At 48.9% G+C, this 22,232-nt stretch overlaps 2 protein-coding genes across 13 annotated transcripts in view; one reads left to right on the forward strand and one right to left on the reverse strand.

The window, feature by feature from the left end:
• Lpin1 (lipin 1) overlaps nt 1–7,753 on the reverse strand; it is a 106,498-nt gene extending 98,745 nt beyond the window's left edge. For all 9 annotated transcript variants that reach the window (XR_015621857.1, XR_015621855.1, XR_015621854.1 and 6 more), the window contains exon 1: nt 7,621–7,753. Coding sequence is in view for 6 of the 9 variants with exons in the window: in XM_087553152.1 (XP_087409278.1) it covers nt 7,621–7,701 (81 nt within the window). In the remaining 3 variants the exon portion in view is untranslated. The remainder of the gene's footprint in view (nt 1–7,620) is intronic.
• A 7,222-nt stretch (nt 7,754–14,975) lies between these two features.
• Ntsr2 (neurotensin receptor 2) lies at nt 14,976–21,660 on the forward strand. Of its 4 annotated transcripts, none has more exons than XM_087554586.1 (4): nt 14,976–15,669; nt 17,960–18,226; nt 19,671–19,761; nt 21,161–21,660. In XM_087554586.1, exons 1-4 carry the CDS (start codon nt 15,046–15,048, stop codon nt 21,196–21,198), a joined length of 1,020 nt encoding a protein of 339 aa, XP_087410712.1. In that variant the 5' UTR covers nt 14,976–15,045; the 3' UTR covers nt 21,199–21,660. The 4 variants fall into 4 exon arrangements, with proteins under 4 accessions (XP_087410712.1, XP_087410713.1, XP_087410714.1 ...); XM_087554587.1 differs by having other exon boundaries at nt 17,960–18,175; XM_087554588.1 differs by having other exon boundaries at nt 17,960–18,052.
• Nucleotides 21,661–22,232: the final 572 nt, after the last annotated feature.

Consider the following 22,232-nt stretch of genomic DNA (forward strand, 5'->3'; position numbering starts at 1 on the left):
CCTGACAAGAAACCAACCCGAGCAAGTGGACAGACAGAAGGAACCATACCACACTCGCCCACTCTCTCCTCACCCTGCTGGGTTTACTCAACAGTCGGCATATTTGTTCCTTCCTCCTCTGTGCAAGCTCTGGGGGGTGGGGCACCTCTGTGGGGAGGCCAGAGGTCAGCGACGGCTGTCTTTCTCAGTCACTGCCACCTTCCACATTTCACACAGCTTCTCTCACTGAGCCTGGAGCTCCTGGGATCTGCCGGTCTCTAGATCTCACTGGGATCCTAAGCATGCACCACCATGTTGGAATTTTTGGATTTTTGTTTATTTCGTTTTCTGGTAGTTTTGTTTTTCTTTGTTTTGGGAGACAGGGTCTCACTATGTAGCCTTGGCCTGGCCTAAAACTCAGCATGTAGAACAGCCTGGGCTAGAACTCATAAACTACCTGCCTCTACCTCCTGAGCGCTGGGATTAAAGGTGGGCTGGACTTCCTGTGTGTGGATGCTGGAGAGCCATACTCATGCTTGTCCACAAGCCTGTTACCAGCTGAACCACCTTCCTCCCTATGAGTTTATTTCAGACATGAAATTATCCACTTGTAATCTTAAGGATAGGGGAAGGGAGGGAGGGAGAGGAAAAGAGAAGGAGGGATGGAGGAAGGACTGTGATAGTGATAATTTCACAAAGAAAAGAGACTCTATCCTCCTAGATTCATTTACTTTCCTCATCCCTGAGACAACACCAGACCTAAGAGCGTAATGGGGAGGAAGTCTTTACAGTGGCTCACGCTTTCAGAGGGTTCAGCCCATGGTCACCTGACTTCTTGTGCCTGGGCAGAATGCTGCATCATGGCAGCAAAAAAAAAAAAAAAAAAAAAAAAAAAGTGGCAGATGGTGACATTTTCTTATGGTTTACAGGAAGCAGAGAGCAAGGAAGAGACCAGAGACCAGATACAACCTTTAGATGCATGATACCAGTGACCCACTTCTCCCCCAGCTAGGCCCTATCTCCTTAGGAGGCCAGAGTATCCTGCCCTCGCTAGGATTTCTATTGCTGTGATAGAACACTGGGACAAAGCAAGTTGGGAAGAAAAGGGTTTATTTGGCTTACACTTCCATATTGGAGTCCATCGCTGAAGGAAGTCAGGACAGGAGCTCAAACAGGGCAGGAACCTGGAGGCAGGAGCTGATGCCAAGGCTGTAGAGGGGTGCTTTATCCCCATGGTTTGTTCAGTCTGCTGAACCCAGGACCACCAGCCCAGAGGCAGCACCACACAGGCTCTCCCCCATCAGTCACTAGTTAAGAAGAAGCCCTACTACAGGCTTGACTGTAGCTGGAGCTAATGAAGTCATTTTCTCAACTGAGGCTCCCTCCTCTCTGACGACTCTAGCGTGTGTCAAGTTGACATAACGCAAGCAGGCGCAATCCTCAGGTATCACTGGCCGCCGAAGACGGAGCATTCAATACGTCAACCTGCTCGGGCTCGCTCTTATCCAAGCCACGACGGTCTCCCATAACGGACAGAACATAACGGACATAACAAATTCTGGCTTTCCCTGAGAGATCTAGGTGGGAAGAATCACATCAGTAAACACTCTCACAACTTTGTCTTATTTTCTTCTTTCCTAGTGCAGTACTGGAAACCTTGGCACATCCCCACAGCTATCCAACTCTGCGTCACTCTAGTCCTTTTTGTAAAAAACAAAGAGGAAGAGACATCCACACCTGGCGCTTGCTCCAGTGGACGCTCCTTCCCACGTCAGCATCATTCTTGGCACTAGCGAGTGTTGGAGGTTGAAGCAACTGGCGGGGACCCAGGGTCACTGCTGAGGTTGGCGTGAGCCTGACACCTGCCTGGCGTTCACAGGCTTTGCAGTTCTTGTGGAACTTTCCACTAGTTCATACTTCCCTCTCGTCTTCTTCTGATACATTTTTGATGAGAAGTTTTTTGTCTACCGTCTTTTTAAAAAAAAATCCTTTTCTAAGAAAAAATAGTAACAATCAGATTCCTCACCAACCTCACCTCATTCGCCCTTGTCAGAAATGAGGCAAGCGGATTCCTAAGCACCATGCTTTCTGTTTTGTTTCGGAGACAAGACCTCCATATGTAAACCAGGCTGGCCCTAAACTCATGATCGTTCTTCTCTAGCTTCCCAAGTGTTGGGATTATAGGCGTGCATCACCATGCCCCAGTTTGAAAGATTTTTTAAAACCCAAGACCCCTGGAACCCAAAAGCAGTTGTGTCAAGGACAGTAGCTTTGTTTAGAGGCAGCACAGCCAGTATTTCAATCCACGGATTGCAGGCTCCAAAGCCTGGGTACCTTGTGTACCCTAGCTAGTTCAGTGGTTCTCAACCTTTGGGTCTCGACCCCCTCACAGGGCTCACCTAAGGTCATTAGGAAAACAGTGATATTTATGTTACAACTCATAACAGTTTCAGATTTCCAGCTATGCAAACAATTTCATGGTTGGGGGGGTCACCCCAACAGCACTAGGAAGGATGAGAACCCCTGACGTAGAGGAAGCAATTAGACATCAAAAGTTGTGACATCTCAACTTGCTGGAGGGAAGGAGAGTGGAGGTGCAGGCTGGAGGACTGCAATGTCACAGGCTGAGAAGGATGGAGACACTAGGTCAGTTAAATGCAGTGTCCTAAGAGTTTGCCTCCGGTAGCCCAACTCCACAAAGCAATACAAAAATCTATTTCTATCAGAAACACAACAACTATGAAGCAAAAAAAATCTAGGCCCTCCCACACCAATCCTTAACTTATAAAATGCCCCCACAGACTTGCCCTCGGGCCAAGCTGAGAGAGACAACGTCTCAACTGACATTCCTTCTCCCTGTATGACTATATTCTGTGTCAACTTGACAAAACAAAACAAAACAAAACAAAAAAATCTAGCCAGAACACTCCTACACTGTGTTCATTCTAACTTGAAGGTCTCACTAGGGATCAGGTTAGAGCAGTGGTTCTCAGCCTGTGGATCATGACCCCTTGTGGGTTGAATGACCCTTTTACATGGATCACCTAAGGACATCAGAAAACACACGTACAATTCATAAAAGTAGCAAATTACAGTTATCGAGTAGCAATGAAAATGATTTTATGATTGGGGGTCACCACAACATTAGGAACTGTATTAAAGTCTCAGCTCAGCCTTAAGAAGGTTGAAAGCCACTGCGTTAAAAAAAAAAAAAAAAAAAAAAGGGCTGGTTTTCTGCATGTGGTGTCAGAGTACGACCTGCAGAGGGCACTCAGGACTCTCATTCTCACCTGGTACTGGCCAAGGTGGGCCCAGGAAGCAGGAGCAGGAGCCATGTAAAAAGGCTGTTGCCAGACACCCCTCCCTTTCTCACCTCTCTGACCATCACTTCCGGCCATTTTTCTCTCTGGCTCTCCTGCAACGTTCCTGCCCAAACAAAAGCTTTTGGACCAGGTGGACAGTGGACACTGGTGCTCAGCTTGCACACAGCATAGACAGACTTTGTCCCTGACTATCAGAGATCCCTGAAGACAGTGACGCAAAGAATCATCCCCCAGCCACCGTCCAGGTATCTGGAAAGTGAAGGCAATATCTTAAAGACAAACATGCTCAGTATGTAGTATTTTTGCAATCCCTAGCAGAGCCTCGATCTGAAAGAGTGGATCATGTCCCTGGAGGTCCAGCTAATACCTCTAAAGGAAAGGACATAGCCCCAGGCAAGGTGTGTCCAGGATGGATGAGTCGAGGAATGGCTGGGCTGACTAAAGGTCTGGTCTAGATGAAGCCTGCACTCGGGATAGATAAAGACACATGGTGCTATGTGTGTATGTCCTAAAAGTGCTGTAGGTCCAACACCTAAGTGAATGTATGTACTTTTATAAATTATAGAATATATATAATTTATAGTACAGAGAAAATTTATATAGTTGTAGATTATATTTTATAATGTAGAAAAATATAATACACACATATATATGTATATATATATGTATATATATATATATATATATGAGAGAGCTTTATGTATCACATCTGACCCTCAGCTAGCTGTGTAGTCAGTGGTGACCTTCAACTCCTGATTCTTTTGTCTCTACTTTCTGAGTCCAGGAATTACATACATGCACCCCTATGCCTTGCTGTTTGCAGTGCTTGGGGTCAAGCCCAGGGCTTTGTACATGCTCAGCAAATACTAACTGAACTTTCTTAAAGTTTAGATTTATTAATTTTATTTTACATGTGATATGTGGGTTGCACATGTATATATGTGCGTCACATGCATGTTTGGTGCCCAAGCAGTTCAGAAGAGGACATTGGATGCCCTGGAGCTGGAGTTACACATGGATGGTTGTAAATCACCATGTGGGTGCTGTGAATTGAAACCAGCACTTCTGCAAGAGCAACAAGTGCTCTTTCACCACTGAGCCCCCAGCCTAGCTCAAAATCTGATTACTTGTCACTATTACATTTACATCCTGTAGCCACAGGGCATCCTTCCCAAGATCAAGGGTAGTGTTGAGAGCAATTGCTGTCTATGGAGCCCTGGTGACTCTTTTATCATTAGATATTAGAAGCATTGCTTTGCCGATGGGGAAGCTAAGGCTCTAGCAAGCTAAACTGGCATATGAACCCAGGCCTTCTGGCTCCTGCACTTTGGCCTTCTGGGTCTCATATTTGGCTCACGACTGCTTGCTGTCTTTCAGAGGCTGGGTGCCCAGCCAAGATGAATGTCACAGTGCACGTCCCAACTAGGAAGAAAGGGGGAAAAAGACTCCCCGAGAGCAGGCAGCTTGGGGTAGGAACACCCTGTGCTCTCAAGCATTCCCTGTGCTCAAGCTTACCTCCCAGAGAAGTGGGCTCTGTCTCTGTTTGCTGTTTATTGAAACCCTACTCCTCTCCTGCCTGGCTCTTAGGCCAGCTTCTCAAGGCGCCTTCCTGGTCTTGCCCAGCAGTCACTCCTGAACTTGGCCTCAAGAACTCTGGCTGGCAGGCTGCAGTCTGCCCACCCACGGTTAGCCTGACCTCCTTTAGGGACCAGGCTTAGCATTTCCCCCACCCTGCTGGGCTCTAAGCACACTCGGGACCCTGAAACAGCGCCCAGCGACTCTGTGAGTGTGGGTGGGGCCAACTGAGCAGGTGCCTCTGGGAGTTTCATCTCTGCCAGCTGCCCTTTCCCTCCCCATGGTCGCTAAGCTGCTTTTACTCTTCCCAGAAGCCAGGCAGCTGAGCCTGGGCCCCCAGCCAGGGCAGCTGTAGTTCCTGCCTCTCTTGTCTGTTCACCAGATCCTCTCAAGCCATCCCCAAAGCATCCCTGATCTCACAAGTCCATCTGGCCTTCTGCTCCAGTGTCTGGGCTTGGTCCCAGTTCCTCTGCTTTGCTAAAACCATAGCCTGGACACTCCCTTGTCTCCCAAGATTCAATGCCAGATCCTGATCCAGATCCTGATCAAAGCCCCATCAACAGAGAGAGGCGTTGGTTTCACTGGGACTCCTGGTTAGGCATTCTGGGATACTATCGTACAAAGGGTCAGATTCTTCCAGAAGCATGAGCCAACGTCCCAAGGCCCTACAAAGCTCAACCTTAGAGTCAACCACCCCCCTTGCAGGGAACCAGTAACAGTGTGTCTCCAGCAGCTGCCAGGTAGACTCTTTCACCTCTCATTGTCCATCCCCCCCTCTCTTTCCCCATAGCCTCATTGGCTCTGAGAACAAATAAGAGAAGCCAGGCTATGCTGGCACAGGGGACAGACCTGTTGCAGACTCTGCCCGCTGAGTTTCTTCAGTGAATGAGCATTTATCTGGTACATGAAACAGTGGGGAAAGTGACAGACTAAAAGGGGACAACGATTGGATTTCAAACCCCTTTGTCCCTTTATTATAAAAAGCCATCAAGGACAGAAGCTCAGCCCCTGCTTACAGTGCTCTAGGCTTTTGCTCACAACCTTCTTCATGTTCTGCACGATCCACACTGACCACATTCCAAACATAAGCAGGGGCTGGAAGGTAGCCTAGTCAATAAGGTGCTTGCCTTGCAGGCATGAGGACCTGACTTTAAACCCCCAGGTGAAGCCCATGTGAAAAGTCCTGGGTGCAGCGGTTACGCGCTTGTATTTGCATCTGTGGAGGAGGCAGAGTCACAGAGCAGTGGGCTTTGTTGGTTAGTCAGCCTAGCCTACACACACACACACACACACACACACACACACACACACACACACACACAAAAGCAAAACACAGATATTCAACCAGAGCTTCCTCAGATTAAAGGCCCAATGGACATGGACTGGAGAGTAGACAGAACCTTCACCATACACCAGAGGTCCTGGCTTCCTGCCATGTATTTTCAATCCACACTCCCACTCAGTTGCCATGGGCAAGTCTCAGTTTAACAGTCATCTTCCTCAGATCCCTGCTACCTGGGCTGGACAAGGCAGCACCATGACAACGAGGCCTGCATCTCAGACCTACAGGGCGTCAGTCAGGATGGTGGGCACCAATGCGACGGGTGGGCATCCACACTGCCCACAAAGGAGGAGAGAGTTTACATCGCAACTGATACAGGCAAGGATGTGTGCTATGTTCTAAGGGGGCGTTCCTGGACTGAAAGAAGAAAAGCTACCTTAATTCCCAACTAACCACAAAAAGAGCTCACTGTCAGAGCAGAATTCCCAAAGGGAGGTACCACTCCTGTCCCCACAGCTAGGCCTGTGGAAACACCTCTACAAGCATGGGTCCTTTAATGAAAAATCTAACCTCAGGATTTATGACTTATGGGTCAGAAGCAGGAACAGAATCCAGGACCTCCTCTCTCTCAGCTCCCCTGACTACATTGCACCCTATCCCTCCAGAGCAGCCCCTAATGGACAACCTGTCTTGAGGACAAAGATGAGCAAACTGACAGGTGCCAGGTGCTCTGGGACACCAGCAGCGAGAAGGTGTCTTCCTGTTGCTGCAGAATTACAGGTGTCCTCTGCGGAGTATCATGGGGGGATCCAGGGGCACCATTTGAATCAGGGGCATATTGTCTACACTGCACCCAAACCCACTGGCCTTTTCAGGAACAGCAGAGGTTTGGATTTTAGCCCAGGTCCTATCCTCAATACTCACTGCCACTTGGGGTGATCACAGCCCCCTCCCCTTCGGGCTTTGGGGTCTTCAGAAAGCATAGCTATGTCTAAACAACATCCCCCTTTCGTGGACTTTGAATGAGGTCTAAAATAGGCAGTACAGAGAAGCTGAGAGCTTCAGAGTCCAAAGAGCCCCCTGTCATACACAGTGCTGTAAACAATCGTGGTAGAGAGAAGTCATTCTTATGTCACTGCCTTTCTCTCTGACCAGGGGCAGACCAGAAAGCACCCAGGCTCAAAGCATAACCAAGCATTTTCTATCCAGTGCAAAAACAACAACAACAAAAAAAAAACCAAAAAAACAAGCAAACAAACAAACAAACAAAAAAACAGGCTTTAAGTCTGGAATACATTCCTGTAAACAAACCTTCCTGAGAGCCCTAAGGTGGGAGCTTACAGGGCACACAGCTAGATATTGTGAAGGTAGGACCCTCCTGAATGGAGCCTCTGGGCTCAGACCGCACAGCTGCAGCTGTGAGCAGAAGCTGAATCCTCAGACAGCCACACGCAGCCTTACCCAGGACCATGCCGAGTCCAGGGAGCTCTTGTTCCGTGGTGCCTCCCACTTGGAGCTGCAGACAGGATCCTTCTCTGCCATGGCTGGACCTGCGAGGTCTAGCCACCTCCTCGTTCAGTGTCTGGAGAGAAATGACCCTTGGGGACACCACCTCAGGAGCTGGAGGCTGGGCCTAGTGACACCAGAGTAGGCAAAGCTGCTTCCCTTTACTGAGCCTGGGCCAAGTCACAAGGCCCCAGCAAAGAGCAGGGTGTTGAATTGCAAATCCTTTCCCACCTGGGGACTGGCAGACAAACACCACAAGGAAGATGCAAAGATACCAGAAAATGCCAGTTTCTGTCCAGTTTGTGCAGGCTACAAGGGAGGGGGCACGAGGCCAGCTGACTCAGCAGGACACTTCCAATCCACTATGTTTCCTCCTGCCTTTGAGGTCTAACTCAGGAGTAAGACCCACAGACTGAGTAACTTCCAAAGCTGAGAAGACCTAAGACAGAATCTGGATTAAAACCCACAGAGGATCCACAGAGGGCATTTGCTCAGAGGAAGTGTTGGCAGAGAGACTATACTCCAGCCCCTTTCCTGGTTGAGTGCAGGAAGTGATGCTTTAAAGTGACAAAAATCTAAAAGCCCAGAAGATGGCTCAGTGTGCAAAATTGCTTGCCGTGTGTCTTCATTGGGGTCTCTATTGCTGTGACAAAATACCATGACCAAAAGCATGTTGGGGAGGGAAAGAACCTGGGGACAAGAGCTGATACAGTGCCCACGGAGGATACAGGCTTGCTCCCCATGGCTTGCTCAGCCTGCTTTTTTATAGAACCCAGAACCACCAGCCCAGGGATGGCACCACTGGGCTGTCCTCTCCTGCACCAATCACTAATTAAATAAATGTCCTACAAGCTTGTCTGAGACTTGATCTTATGGAGACATTTTCTTAATTGAGGCTCCCTCCTCTCAGATGACTTTAGCTTGTGTCAAGTAGACATAAACCAGCATACATGCAAGCATGAGGACCTGAGTTCAAATCCCTAGAACCCACAAAAAGTTGGTACCATCATGGCCATCTATAATCATGGTGTACCTACAAAGAAAGGGGAGGTGGGGACAGGAGACTCCCCAGAAACTTGTTGTCATCTAGACTGATGCCCACAGGCAAAAGGAGAGATCCAAGTATTTGGTTGTCCTCTGACTTCCGTGCTGTGGCATGCATGTACCATTATTCACACACACACACACACACACACACACACACACACACACATATCATATATACAAACGATCACACAACAAAGTAAAAGTAATCCATGCTGCCATTGTACTCTATGAGTTTTCCAGCAAATCTGAGAGAGTTTGCTCTCTGTTGTGTACTGTCACAGGCCAGTTGGAGTCAAGAGAGCAGGATTCAGCATTTCCCCATGTGGCTGTGTGTCACACTGGGTTCTGTCCCCTTTCCCTGCACCCTTCATTAGCACCATGCGTCTTTCAATAACTCTGGTTTTGCAATGGTTTTGTACACCTTGGGAACTCTACTGAGCATGGAGGCTGCATGATCGTGTGTGGTTGGCCAGCATACCTCTAATGTTACACAAAGAAAATAGGAGCTTCAAGAGTTGGCCTTGGGTCAAGACGTGGGAAGTGACAAAGCAGGCCAGGTGACTTAAGGGACAGCCCTTAAGCGGATTCTTGTATTCCCACAAGTCCTGGATTCTGCTGGGCTCAGGTAGCCTGTGGTGGCAAGGAGGGAGGCTTAGTCAGAGGCACATGAGGGGCGCATGCCTGCAAAGCGGGGCCTAGGGAAGAGTCTTCAGAATACTGTCAGTGAGTGTGCTGGTGGATGAAGGAAGCCAGCCATGAGCAAGTCTACAAAGTGCTGGTTGCCCACCAGAACTAGAGCGTAAGACGCTATTGCTGAGGACACTACGTGCTGTGGTGAGGACAAAGGGAAATCAAGTTGGAATTGAGTTGGGAACTTCCTCACTGCTGTGTAGCCCTGGTTGTGAAGACAGTATTATGTAGGATGCTGGGAGGAAAATGTCATCAATATGTCGTCCTTAGCTGTGGACTCTGTGTGTAGCACAACGTTGGTCATTCATGTATAGTGGCACAATCTTTATGGAGGTAACCAACTGCTTTCTGCTAGGATATGAAGACAACTCGACAGGAAGAAATTCACACTTGGTCTCGTAAGCTTAGTCAGAAGCCAGTGATTGGGGAGGTCACAGGCCCCAGGAGGAAAAGCTAGTGCTACTGGCTTGTTAAATTGACACAATGTTGTTATATTTTTACAACAACAACACAATATTTCTGTCAAATGGCTTTCTAAATAATTCCGTTTTTATACCCAGCTTTGGACAGAGATGCTTCCTTTGCAGTAGGAAGGGGTAAATGCAGACCCATAACGGGTCAGAATGATAAGAATGGGTGACTGCTAAATGCCCAGCCATAAGTAAGACATCTATATCCTTTCTAAGACTCATGGAACATCACAGATAAAGCGAAAGAAAGAATATGAGAGTGGGAGGAAGTGGGGGCCCAGTGCAGAAGCCGACTTTCAGGTATGACATTGCCATTGCACTCTTGACCCAAGGCAGAAAAGGAATCAGCAAAGGACAGTGGGTGGCACAAGCTGATTCCCTGTGTGTACCCTCTTCCTCGTGTTCCTGCATCCCCAGAGGCTGACATTCCCTGCCGTCTTTAGCTCTGCCCCTTGGTGATGACAGCATATGATTCTTACAGCACCCCTGAAAGGTTACACACAGACACCAAGAGCTTGCATTAGGTGGTAAAGCAGAATGTGGGAAAGCAGGACAGGTGACTTCAAAGACAGTGCCCTTAGGTTGCTTGTACAGGGACTGGATCTATAAAGTCAGCTTGGGGTTCCACCCTGTGCCTCTGTGTCCCCACCCACTGAGCCCTGATATTAACCACTCAGCAGAGACACCCTGGGCCTTCCTTACCCCGGGGAGGATGGGTGTGCACAGCTCAGAGCAGGCACCCCACCACTGTGACATGAACTAGTGCCCACATCTGAATGCCCTGAAAGGCTCTTAAGTGCAAGAGAAAAAAAATGCCAACTCCCCAGGACACTGCCACCAATCTGGGTCACCGCTCCCCTTACTATTTTTAATTTGCCCTGTCAAGTTATTTTAAGAACCTCATGACTGACAGGTGATAAGATTGTGGGGCGCTGTACCTGTCAGGTTCAGCACTGGCCCACGGTCTGATGAGAGCACCAGCACATGTACCATGCTGCATCCGGATGCTAGACACACGGCTCTGTGAGGAAGGCACAGTGGGCTGCATCCTGGCCATTGTCCCCGAAGCTTCAAGCCTATCTCAGGGATTTTCACACACGTTGGCAACATGCTAAAAGAGACAGTTTGCGGTGACACATGTCTCACTGCTGACTAGACACCTGGGAGTGTGCACTGGGTAGGGGTTGTGGGTTTAATCTAATGCTGCTTTCATTTTGCTAATTATGTTCTCTCAAAACCTGTTTGCCACAGAGTCCCACACATAAAACCTGGAGGGACTCTACTCACATTGGGTTTCATTGGCAAATACAGCCAATGGCTGGGCAGGGCAGACACAGGTAGGACTTTTAAGATTCCCAGTCTAGGAACAGAAAGAGGAAGGGAGAGAGAGGTCAGCCATGCCAGGAGAAGGAACCTAGATGCCACACTTGAGAGGTACAGGAGAGAGATCATAGCCGCCATGTAGGAGTCAGGAGATCACGGCCCAAGAGGGCTGCATGCCTGGGTCTAGGGCAGCAAAGATGAAATATAGATGTTAGTAAGCAATAACTTGGGAATATTGGAGGGTGGATTAACCACGTGGAGGTTAGGAATTGGCCCAGGCATTGAGCTGCTTAAGGCATATATAAATATAAAGGCTGAGTGTGTGTGTGTGTTTCATTCAGGAACCCAGAACTTTGGAGCAGGATGTGAGGAACATTGCCACCAATGCCAGGATCGGACTGAGTAGCATTAACTGGGTACAGCTACAGTTTAGTAGTATGCCGAGAATGGGAAAGTGACCACCAATGAGGCTCACGCATGGGCTCAGCTCAGCGGAAGTTCAGCCATGGGATGAAACTACACCAGAATTATGCAGCTCTTATCCAACTCTGCCCCTAGAAGTTGACAGAACTTAGGAGGACTTGCTTCACCTCCAGCAGCCTTTTTTTCCCATCTGAGAAAAGAGATTAAAAACAGACCCTCCAAGCATATACAGTGCCATACAGTGTATAGGTAACCAGGAAACTGAGGCAAGAAAATCACAAGTTCAGAGCTGGTCTAAGTTGTGGTGAACTCAAGGCCAGTCCTGGCAACTTAATGAAACCCTGCAAAATTTTCTTCATGAGGTCATGGGGAGACTTGAGGCCATGCTCAGAAAGGTCTCAATATAGTCCTGGTACATTGTGATCTCTGGAAATCAATGACGATTCCTGATCTTTATTGCAACCTTGAGATTAATATCAGGGTACCATTGTGTAGTTACAGAAACAGAGTGTTTTTCTGTGTGTGCGTGTGAACATGTGTATGGATACACAACATGTATTCATGTGTGTGTACATGTAAGTGGTACACTTGTATGCATGTGTGTATACTTGTACGGGGTACACATGAATGTATGTGTATGTGTGCACATGTATGGGGAACACATGTATGCATGTGTATGTGTGCACATGTATGCATGTGTGTATGTGTGTATGTGCAAGTTCACACACATGTATGGAGTATACATATATGCATGTGAGTGAGCCAGAAAAAAAACTTTTAGTGTCATTCCTCAGGCAACATCACCATTTTTTGGGAAACAAGTTCTCTCTCTGCTTGAAGCTCACCGAGCAGGCTAGGCCGGCCAGCTGGAAGCTTCAGGGACCCTCCGTCCTCCATCTCCATAGCCTTGGGCTTTCAAGCTTATGCCATCACATTTGGCTTTCTCACTGGGGTTTTAGAGATGGAATCTGAGTCCTCATGTTTGCCAGCAAGAGCTCCTCTTAAGTGACACTTAGACTGTGCCAAGGAGGGCTGTTATCTGTGAGTCCATGTCTGGCCATCCCCACCACCACTGGGACACCTCAGGTCTGTGTCCCCAGCCCTAAAAGCTCACTTTTATTTTGAACATCATTGGTTGAGGAGGCTCTACCCTTTCAGGATAGCACAACTCCCTCGGTGATTGGACCAGGACCTGGATAGGTGTCCCTTGCAGCTCCCAGCTGTCAAGACCCCACAGGATGCCACCCTTGCTCTAACAGCCATATCTGGGAGCCACACGCAAGCACTCAGTGCATTTTCTGCAGATTTCATCCTTCTCATGCCTGCCCCCTGCCAAGGCCAAGGCCTCTCTGCCATCCCAGAATGATTTCTTCTCCTTCCGACCTTTGAGGGGAAAGGTCAGCGTTTGGGGCTGACATTGCTGAGGTCATTCTGAGAGCCACATGCCCTTCTAACACATAACGCCCCACAGACTTTCTTGGGGTTAGACAGGATTTTTCCAGGTAAAGTCAGGGAGTTCACAGGTCACAATAGGGGCAACTTCAACAGAGTTTTCACATCCAGTCCCCTTATTAGATGCTCGGAATGTGCCAGGGAAGGTCTGCTACTATGTCTCACAGCATAGCTAGCACAGCAGCCTCTCAGGATGAGGTCCAGACTTACTCCACTTTTGGCATTGTAAAACAACAAACTGACACACAGTTACACAGTGCAAGGCATATTTGAGCAAATAGTGATGCATGAATCAGCCAGTGCCCAACATCCTAATGGGTCCCACAGGGGAATGGCTTTCATAAGGGAAATGCAGAAATATTTCACGGGTTATATTTGCATAGCCACCATGTTTGATCTGAGTTGATAGAAAGGTCCCTGTAGTGTGGTTAGTTGGTAGCTTCGTGGAGTTACGCCAATGCTGTGTTTAATAAAGGCATTGACAGCAAATAGTCCATCAGGATGTGCTTATGTTTGAACTGAGCAAGTCCAATGTATTAGGTCCTTTCATTGTTGCTATGACAAACCTGACAGAAGCAACTTCAGAGAGGGGAGGTTTTGGGTTTGATTTCTGCCCCGCCTCTGGATGTTGCGCTTCTCTATATCTGCCTGTGTGTCCCTCTCTCCAACTATGATTTAACAATTTCATGAAGGCGTGAAGTGGTTGCTTGCCTTTGATTCCCAGCCTCACAAGCCTTCCCGTGTAGGAGCAGAATGAAGGCAAATTTTCATCATCTCGGTTTCATTGTGGATATAGCTATGGATCCAGAAGAAGATGAAACTATTTTGCCACTGGGCCATACGACCTGTGGGGTGGGAAAAACAGAGTCAGGAGGTCTGGGTGTCGATCTAATTCTGGGTGTCCCCAGTAGACACTAGGCCTCCTCTGGATGGGAAGATGGGTATCTTAAAAGTCTCCCAGCTCCAGAGTTGTCATTTCTTCATGAGCTCACAAGTGCACACAGTAAAATGTTCTTAAGCAGGGTTAGCACACACTCATCCCTCTGCTCTGAAAGTAACATCCTCAAAGGACTGGGACAGTGTCATACCAGGAGTCATGCACTAGCTACCTTCTTGGGATTCCTACTGCAGCAGAGTGTCCTGGTTAGGGTTTTATTGCTGTGAACAGACACCATGACCAAAGCAACTCTTACAAGAACAACATTTAATTGGGGCTGGCTTACAGGTTCAGAGATTCCGTCCATAATCATCAAGGCAGGAGCATGACAGCGTTCAGGCAGGCATGGTGCAGGCACAGCTGAGTTCTACATCTTCATCTGAAGGCTGTTGTGAGGAGACTAACCTCCAGGCAGGAAGGATGAAGTTCTGGTAGCCCACACCCACAGTGACACACCTACTCCAATAAGGCTACACCTTCTAACAGTGCCACTCTCTGAGCCGAGCATATACAAACCATCACATAGAGGCAGCCAGGTTGGCAAAGTTGCTGAAGCCTGTCAAAGTCTTCTCTAAGCCATCTCTTCCTCAGAATGCTCAGAGAAATGACAACAAACAGACGAGGAAGAGGGATGTTGCAAAGTTCTGTGTCTATCTGTCTGTACTGTAGCTTGAGCAGCTGCATGCCCATTAATTCATTTGATCCGCAGAGAAATTCTGCAGCATGGGTAGTATTTTAAAGTTGAAAAACAATGGAGTGGGGCACAGAGGGCTTTTAAAAACTTACCCACGGGTCAGCGATGCTATCCAGGTGAACCCCAAAGGATGCCCTCCCCACTTTTTTCCACCAACGTATGATTTTCTAGATGGAACTGAAAGGAAGAGAGATCGAAGACTAATTCTGCTTTGGAACTCCCTCCAGGGGCGTGTCCTCCCAGTTTTAAAGGTTCCCAGAAAGGAGGTGGTGCTGGCTCACCGGGCAGCTAGCCCAGGCTCTGGGCAGTGAGAGGGAGGGAGCTCAGGCCACCACGAGACAGAGATGGAGACCAGCAGTCCGTGGCCTCCGAGGCCCAGCCCCAGCGCAGGGCTGAGCCTGGAGGCGCGGCTGGGCGTGGACACTCGCCTCTGGGCCAAGGTGCTGTTCACCGCGCTCTACTCGCTCATCTTCGCATTTGGCACAGCGGGCAATGCGCTGTCCGTGCACGTGGTGCTGAAGGCGCGGGCCGGTCGCCCCGGGCGCCTGCGCTACCACGTGCTCAGCCTGGCGCTCTCAGCCCTGCTGCTACTGCTGGTCAGCATGCCCATGGAGCTCTACAACTTCGTGTGGTCCCACTACCCATGGGTCTTCGGCGATCTGGGCTGCCGTGGCTATTACTTCGTGCGCGAGCTGTGCGCCTACGCCACAGTGCTGAGCGTTGCCAGCCTAAGCGCAGAGCGCTGCCTGGCCGTGTGCCAGCCGCTGCGCGCCCGCCGCCTTCTCACCCCGCGCCGCACCCGCCGCCTGCTGTCACTGGTCTGGGTCGCCTCTCTGGGCCTTGCCCTGCCCATGGCGGTTATCATGGGACAGAAGCACGAAGTGGAAAGCGCGGACGGGGAGCCTGAGCCTGCCTCGCGTGTGTGCACGGTGCTGGTGAGCCGCGCCACACTTCAGGTCTTCATCCAGGTAAGGGGGTGGGGAGTGGGGCACAGTGAAGGGAAACCGACTCCCTAAAGTTAGCCTTTAACACACACACACACACACACACACACACACACACACACACACACACACACACACACTTTTAAAAAGGAAACCCAAGGGGAGCCTGTGAGAATGTTCTATTAGACTCTGCACTTATGCCATTCCAACTATGTAGCTATTGAATGGGCCTCCCAGAAGTCGAGGGGGACGTTTCTCTGAACATGTATTCTGGGGGGCTGATGGGGCTCCTGGCCTCACTTTCTAGACCTTCCTTGCCAACTCTCACCTGCTTTTCTCCCCTAGCTCCGCCTGCCCTCTCTCTGGCATTTAAGTCAAGCATTTCTTTGTTCCCTCCCTCTCCCACTCTTCTTAACCCTAGAAATGTTTTCACCTGTCTGAAAGCCTTTCCTCAACACTCTGCTCCCAAGATGTCTCTTCTGTTCCCCACCCCGAACCCCACCCCAGCATGTGACCCACTCCCAGGACTTTACAGTTCCTTTTTTTGAACTCAAGTCTCATCTCTCCAAGTCGCAGGTTTCTGGTGGTTCTATAACTCAGGGCCCTTTAAGTTTGACCTGCCATTGCTCAAATAGGCAGTGGTTCTAAGTCTCTCTCTCTCTCTCTCTCTCTCTCTCTCTCTCTCTCTCTCTCACACACACACACACACACACACACACACACACACACACACACACACTGGGGTAGTGAAAGAAACTAAAGCAACCCCTCCAAGGTCCTTCCCAGAATCCCAAAGGACCAAAGCAGGGTGCAGCCAGCATCCCTTCACTACCCATAAATGAACACACACAGGATCTGGAAGGATAAACACATGAAAGTGCAGAAAGGCATGCTGGTCAGTGCATCAGGACATATATGGGATTAGAGGGCTGCATAGATGGCTGGACCATCATATCTTTCTGCACTGAATTCCTGGCCAGATATGGACTGGAGTCTGGAGGGTACTGCTGAGATTCTCAAGTCCTTGTGTGGTTAGGGGCACACATAGGGTGGTAGAACAGAATGACTTATCAGGAAGAAAAGCACTTGTGCAACTAAAGTGGACGGAGAATGGAGGGAACTATGAGAAGCTCAAGGGCACTGACCAAGAGAGTAGAATGGGGGTGACCTTTTACGTGTCGTTTACATAGCACCTGCCTTCTCCCACATCTGTAATTCATGGTCTTTTCCTATTGCTTGCTTTGTCTCTTTCGAGTAGCTGTGGGTGAGGGTCACCAGCCTTTCTCTGCCATTGGTTCCTCTCATATGAATCTTGATACCTTTTTCTCTCTCCCCCATTCTCCTGCCACAGTACAGGGTTGCAGTGCCTGGCATGAAGCTCCCTGTCTTCCTCTGCACCATCCTGTGTGTATCAGCTGGGTCTGGTGGGTGAGGAGGGAGAAGTCTGGGACTGATTCACCAGTCTTTCACTTTCCACCTTCCTTTTCACCCAAGAGGAATCAGGAGAAGCCATGGGAAGAGCGAGTTTCGCCCATGTTTAACCATTGTCAGCCATCTTTGCCCTGGGTGTGTCCAGATGGCCCCACTTCACTTGGGACTCATGGTGACCCAGCTCTGTCATGGCTCCCTTGCGCCACAGGGCTCTAAATACTGCTGCTCCCTTGCTGGGTAGACTGAGAGGCGTCCCCCAGAGCTAACACTTACCACAGCCTCCTGAACCATTTCCCAACATCTGAGGACTGTGATTTTTTAAAATTGATTTTATTTTTAATCACATGTATATGTCTGGGGATATGGGTATGTCCACATGAGTATAGGTGCCTGCAGAGGCCAAAAGAGAACATCAGATTCCCCAGGGCTGGAATTACAGGCTGTTGTGAGCTGCCCAGCATGGGTGTTAGGGAACAGAACTCTGTGTTTTGCAAGAGCAGTAGTGCTCTTAACCACTGAACCATCTCTCCAGTGGGAACCATTTGAAGACATTGTTTGAATATAAAGACTCCAAAAACAGAATGGGGCACTCAGAAAGTAGTTTGAGAAGGTTGAGCATCCAGTAATGAGTCTGTCTCCTTGGAGATAATTTAACTCCTGTCCATAAGGAAGTATAGCTGCTCTGTGGCCTTGGGCTTGCACTGTATGTAGCATTATACAGCATTATGTAGCATTATAGTTCTGAGACTTTCCTTAGCTTTGCCCCCCAGGCCTTTGGTCCCCCATTTCTGCAGATGCAGATTCTTAGCAAAGAGCAAACCTGATGTCCAGACCCACAGACCTTTGGTGGCCTCTCCCATAACACTTAGAATTACCTTCACAGGTGAATGTGCTGGTGTCCTTCGCTCTCCCCTTGGCACTCACTGCTTTCCTGAATGGCATCACTGTCAACCACCTGATGGCCCTCTACTCCCAGGTACCATCAGCTTCTGCCCAAGTCAGCTCCATCCCCAGCCGCCTGGAGCTCCTGAGTGAGGAAGGCCTCCTGGGCTTCATCACGTGGAGAAAGACTCTCTCCCTGGGGGTCCAAGCCAGCCTGGTGAGACACAAGGATGCCAGCCAGATCCGCAGCCTCCAGCACAGCGCCCAGGTTCTCAGTTAAGTCCTCTACCACAATACCATGAGGGAGAGGAGCCCAGGTACCAGGGCTTCCATCAATCCCTGGCTAGATGACCTTGGCAACCTCTTGTCCCTCTCAGGCCTCTTTCTTCCCTCACCTCAAAAGCGCAATGGTATAGTTAAAAGAAAGAATCAGAATTTTATGCTCGAAAGTACAGAACCAGGCAAGGAGTAGCATACCCAGACAGCCAGGGTCTTGGCTCTTTTCAGAAAGTTGGGCTGTGTGGGAAGGCCAAAAGTAGTTCCAGGGAAGGACTGAAGTCTGACTATTGTGGACTCTCAGACTGGCTGGGTCCCCAAATTCCATTTTCCTTTAGCACTCCCCTCTCCTGCTCACAACCTTCATCTGTTTACTTGCTTGCCTTTGTATGGATCCAGAACAATCTGGCCTTGTAAGACACACTTTTTAAAGGGATAGGAAAACAGGTCTTTCCAAGCACCCATCATGCCCCAGTTGAAATCTGGGCACTAGCTGAAGTCTGGGAGGATCCCACGAGACAATTGTGTTCTCTGCAACATCACCATCTTGTGGGGAAAGATGTAAGTGCTAAATGCACTGATGTGATGAGTGGGAAAAAAAATCAGCCCAGGACGTTGTCAGGTTTCCCTCTATAGTCGCTGAGCAGAAGGTTCAAGAGCCAACATATGGAGGATCTGTTGCCTTCATAGCTCCTTAGTATGTGGGCCAAATAGGACTCCTAAACTTCAAGGGGTGCAGCAGTGATCCAAGACATTGCAAAAGCCAGAGTGCAGGGCCCAGCCATGAGGTTCCAACCCAAGAGGTCTTGAGTGAGTTGATGACTCTGCATTTCTACCACAACCCAGGGGGTGCTACTGCTGCAGGGGCCACACTGGGTAATGTGTGAGTGGTTGTTCTTGGTAGGAGAGAGAAGGTTGCCAGAGTCCAGTGAGAAAGAGACAGAAGCTTCATACGGTGGGTGGCAGCTGAGAAGGCAAGGAAGAAACAGAGTGGACAGTCACCGAGGAAGAACCCATTTAAAGGCAAGATGAGGAGAGATAGAGAGCTAAGAAGATTCTTGAGGCCTGGTGATGGTATTACCATCCATACAGAAGGAAAAGGAAGAGTTCAGGGAGAGGCGTTGCAGTGCACAAAAGGCATTTATATGAGGCTGCACATGTAGTCAGCCAAGGGTGGGAATATCTAGTCCTAAGTTGAGAGTGGATTCCAGTGGTCAGTGGAACATTCTGGAAGCCCGTTGTGTCCAAGGACATGGAAGGTTCATTTCCTATCCAGTCACTCCAAAATTCTCTTCCCATCCTTCGGCTCTAGGAAGATTCTGCGGGAATTGCTGATGTCACCTTGGGCATGCTTTTCCCTCAACAATGATGTAACTGAGAACACATTTGCTCTATGTCTGCTATGCCCTCTCTATCTCTATCCCATTGTCCTTCAGGAGCCATCGTGGCTGTGTATGTCATCTGCTGGCTGCCGTACCATGCCCGCCGACTCATGTACTGCTACATCCCCGATGATGGATGGACTAAGTAAGTGTGCTGTGTGCCTCTCTGGTCACTGAGAAGAAACTGCTGGGTTGGGCTGGAACCAGACAGTGGAGCCTCTGCTGCCAAGTTTTCTGAATCTTTGGCCTGTAGTCTATCTGATCCTCCTCAGGCCATACTTTTGAAATCTTCCAGCTGTGGGGCTGGAGAGATGGCTCGGTGGTTAAGAGCACTGGCTGCTCTTCCAGAGGTCCTGAGTTCAATTCCCAGCAACCACATGGTGGCTCATACCATCTATTATGGAATCTGATTCCCTCTTCTGGTGTGTCTGAAGGCAGCCACAGTGTACTTGTATAAAATAAATATATCTTTTTTTTTAAATCTTCCAGCTGGAGGTGGGGAACAAGGTATTGTGGGTGTTCTTGCTTGTTTTGAGACAAAGTCTTGCTGTATTGCCTCATCTGGCCTACCACTTTCTTTGCGGCCAAGCATGGCAGTCCTTTTGCCTCCATTTTTCAAGAACTAGAATGTGTCATACCTGGCAGGATCAGGGAATTCTCTAAAAATCTTCCTGGCATGGGAAGGCCATAGTTATGACAGGCCTCCTAGAGAGAAGTCAGGACTATGAGTATCTTGACACTAGAACAGACCAAAGTCTGCAGCCCAGACAGGGTAGTGATAGCCATGTTATCAAAGACTCAACATAGTTCCATGAGTTGATAAAGACAACATGGAGACCAGTGAACCCTCTTTGGACTGGAAACTTATGGACTGGAACTATAGCTCAATTGATTTAGTATTTAATATTTGCCTAGTATGAACAAAGCCCCATATTTGATCCCCAGCATCACATAAACTGGGCATGGTGGTGCACATCTGTACCCCCAGCACTTGTTGAAGTTGAAGGTTATCCTTGGCTACATAACAAATTGAAGGCTAGCCTGAGCTACGTGAGAGTCTTTTGAAAATCATTATGCCTGTGGTCATAAATGGAAACCAAACCCCCAGCAAAGTAGAGACCTCATGAGGACTTAACTGTGTCCACAGATATCTCTTCCTCAGGAGCAACTAACACCTCACACACACTACAAAGAATCTGCCACACGGAGCATGATGACTGGGGGAAAACCCACTTCCCTTCTTAGTGAAGCCATAGCTCCTCGACTACACCAACAAGCACAGGGCTCCCAGGTTCTCACTGACCTAAGCAGATAGCCTCTGTTATCAGGGTTGTTGTCTGATTTGTAGATGATCAGTAATCATAGCCAGGAAGCCACAGAGGCTGAATGACTGCATCAGGGAAGGGCATCAATAGAAGTATGTACTATTTCCATTGTGCCCTGTCAACAGAAAGAACTTCCTTGCTCGCCTGGAACTTCGGAGGGGACTTGGGGCACTGTGAGAGGTGACAGCCTCTAACCAGACCTCTGGGTTTGCCTTCCAGTGAGCTCTATGATTTCTATCACTATTTCTACATGGTGACCAACACGCTCTTCTATGTCAGCTCAGCAGTGACCCCAATCCTCTACAACGCCGTGTCTTCCTCCTTCAGAAAGCTCTTCCTGGAATCCCTCGGCTCCCTGTGTGGTGAACAGCACTCCTTGGTGCCCTTACCCCAAGAAGCCCCAGAGTCAACCACTAGTACGTACAGTTTCCGGCTTTGGGGATCCCCAAGAAACCCCAGCCTGGGAGAAATACAAGTATGAAGAGAACAAACAATGGCTGCTTGGGACATGCCCGTCAGACAAGCCATGCCATCACTAACAGTCCAGGTGGACCTACTGACCCAGTGCATACTGCAGGCAAACCACATAACACCTACTGCCCTCAGCTTCCCACAGAGAACAACAGAGTTGAAGAATAGGAACCGTGGCCTAGTGATGAAGGTGCCCAGTGCCAGGCCTGGTACATAGTCACTACTCAATAAATTTTAACCCGGTGCTATTTTTGTTCTCTCTCTCTCTCTCTCTCTCTCTCTCTCTCTCTCTCTCTCTCTCTCTCTCTGTGTGTGTGTGTGTGTGTGTGTGTGTGTGTTGTGTGGTCTCATGTGTATGCAGATACATGGGTGTATCCAGGTACCCGTGTAGGTGGAGGCCAGAGGTTAATTGTCCATCTTGCTTTTGAGGCATAGTCTCTCACCGGTTTTGAGCTCAGCAAACATGCTGGGCTATCAGGCAAGGGAATGCTAAGGGTCCTGCCACTGTCTCCCAAGCACCAGGATGATAAGTACATGCCACCACACACAGCTTTAAAACAACAACAACAAAACCCCCATGAATTATATTATACTCAAACTTATATTATATTCTTCTTGCTCGATGACAAGGACTTTGCTGATAGTCATCACCTCAGGCCTGCTACAGCTCCTGCATTAGCAGTACTGCTGGTGTGAGTTCTCTGGACATCTGCTGCAGTCCTGTGTTGCTCTGTGCTCATAGAGTTCAGGCACAGATATCCTATATGTTTTCACAAATGACAACCAAGTGGCACGCGGGGTGCTGGCTGGGTGGTCGCAC

The sequence above is a fragment of the Rattus norvegicus genome, chromosome 6, assembly GCF_021556685.1.
Source record: "Rattus norvegicus strain SHRSP/BbbUtx chromosome 6, alternate assembly SHRSP_T2T, whole genome shotgun sequence".
Classification (NCBI taxonomy): domain Eukaryota; kingdom Metazoa; phylum Chordata; class Mammalia; order Rodentia; family Muridae; genus Rattus; species Rattus norvegicus.